At 37.0% G+C, this 2352-nt stretch overlaps 1 protein-coding gene across 1 annotated transcript; it reads right to left on the reverse strand.

The window, feature by feature from the left end:
* Nucleotides 1–404: 404 nt before the first annotated feature.
* Nucleotides 405–1127, reverse strand: LOC145286506 (uncharacterized). Its single transcript, XM_080135406.1, has one exon. It carries the CDS (start codon nt 1125–1127, stop codon nt 405–407), a length of 723 nt encoding a protein of 240 aa, XP_079991532.1.
* Nucleotides 1128–2352: the final 1225 nt, after the last annotated feature.

The raw sequence follows: 2352 nt of genomic DNA on the forward strand, positions 1-2352 counted from the left end.
GTCAGACGTGGGAGAGACATTGCAAATAGAAGTTTCTGTTAATGCTATAGGTAATTTAAACAAACTGTGGATTGTTCTTCCTCCTAAAATAAAGTAGAAGCAATACCTGCCCAGGTACTACAACATACTTGATAGTTTGTTTGTTATTCTGAGATGTGAGATTATGACATTAAACATATAATTTTTGCCGCATCCTCCTGGTGCATCCACATAAAAACAGGAATATTTAGCCACTTTTCCTTTTCTCTTCATTGTAACAGATTCAATCACAATGTCACTGACCAGTCTCTGTTCATCAGTCAGTGTGTTTATGTCTGGGTAATTTGAGACAGCTTCAGGTTCCATTTGCTGTATACGAACAGGTCCAGGTAAGCCAATTGTTAAACAATTAGTACCATTTTCAATCAGGACTGTGTTGATGGATTGCAAAGCCATATTTTCAGCCTGATCCATTGCAAATCCCTGGTGTAAAAAAAATCTTCCATCATAGAGTTCTTGTGGCTATTCCATAAAGCAAGAGAATTTGTAGGGTTTGAATAGGCACATATTGTAGCAAACATGACTTGAAGTTGCGAAGGCATTTGTAATGCAGTGGCTTCAATCAAAGCATTTTCAAATGATTCGTCATTTTGAAGAAGGTCAAGTTTTGGGCGTGCTTCTTTAAATGTAGGCATAAGTTCACCTTCTACGTTTCGCAATTCTTCAAAAGTTTTTGCTCCAGGAACATGCAATAGTAACATCCGCAAATAAAATTTTTCTATATCTTTAGGGTTCACAGTATACATTCTGCTAATGATATTGATATTCCTTCTTCTTGGTGTCCATGTTTTGGTATTCTTGTTGAAGACATAATGAAGAGGAATGTCAGGATACAAATAATTATGTGCATTAGCATCATGCTCATTCAGCTTAAACCATGATGTAAGAGTTGTGTCTGCATGCGCAGCTTGTTCTGCATTATCACTGCGAAAGTAAACCTTATGCTGATCTTCAAGATGAACTGCAAGTCTATACACTGTGTGGGACATATCATGTAGCCTAAATTCTGACAATCGCCACATATCTTCAGGGGGTGAAACATATCTACATGCAATATAATTAGTTATTTGATCATGCCTTTTGTTCATCGTGTGATTCTGTACTATTCTTTACAATTCTCAATCGAAGCACAGTCATGTCCCTTGTAGATGTATTTAAATATATATTTAATACTTTGCACAGATGAACAGATTTCAACATTAATATGGCCACGGTACTTTTTTAACAAGTAAGAATTAAAAGGTACAACATAACTATTATCTACAATGTGGTTTCCAACTTGAACAGTAAGTCCATTCTTACGTCTCCTGTATTCTGGGTATCCAGTCATCGTCACAGAGGTTTCATTTTGAACTCTTTTGGATAATTTTTTAGGCACACACCATCATTCATACACCATCATTCATACAGGGAGAATAAGGGTTTTTGTTCCACAAGGTCCACGAATCATAAATCTCTTTACTAAATCATGTAAAGTTGGGTCATCATTGATATCAGGAATTTCAGCACTAATTTATCGATGTCACTTTTGTTCCTCGGTTTATCCTCATTTCTTAAGACTACCAATATATGGCAGTGAGGAAGTTCTCTCTTCTGAAATTCCACGGCATAGACGTATGCCACTGGAACACCAAATATATTTTTGTCCTTTATATCACTCAAGAGTTCTTGCAGTTGCAAGTTATACACTCTGGCAATAAAGTCAGGTCTATTCTCGGGGGTTTCATTTGTATATAAATTGGTCATGATTTCGGGACATTTAGGGTTACATGTGTAGGTTATAAAGAGGTCAGGTTTGACATATTTTGCCACTATTGACATTGCATCATGAAAGGTTTGATGCATATGGCGAGAGCTACCAGTGAATGAGGAGGGAAGTATCACTGACACTCCTGGTTGGATATCCTGATCTATTCTTCTGTTTAAAAAGTCCATCAGTCCATTATACTGCTCCACACGTAATTGAGATTGGTTATTACGGAGATATTGCAACCTGCAACCTTCAACCTTCACATAAGCACCCACCAAGTATTGTTGAAATAATTTTCCAGCCCGGTGAATTATGCTGAAACAACCTCTAAAAGAAAGGCGAAAAATGTAAAATTTTGCATTGTGAGATGATTACGAACTCTTGTTCGGTATTCTTCTGCATGCTACATTTTCGCAGTGCCATCCAAATTCGTCATGTGGAAAAAGAATGGGATAGCTCATTGGATCTAAATGACATGAGGTGTAGGATATTTTTTCAGACGGCATATTCCTTGGGTAAACTACAATGTCTCTATTTTCTGGTGGGGCACCATTATCACCATT

Source organism: Euprymna scolopes, chromosome 10, assembly GCF_053919585.1.
Source record: "Euprymna scolopes isolate OS-2025 chromosome 10, ASM5391958v1, whole genome shotgun sequence".
Lineage (NCBI taxonomy): Eukaryota > Metazoa > Mollusca > Cephalopoda > Sepiida > Sepiolidae > Euprymna > Euprymna scolopes.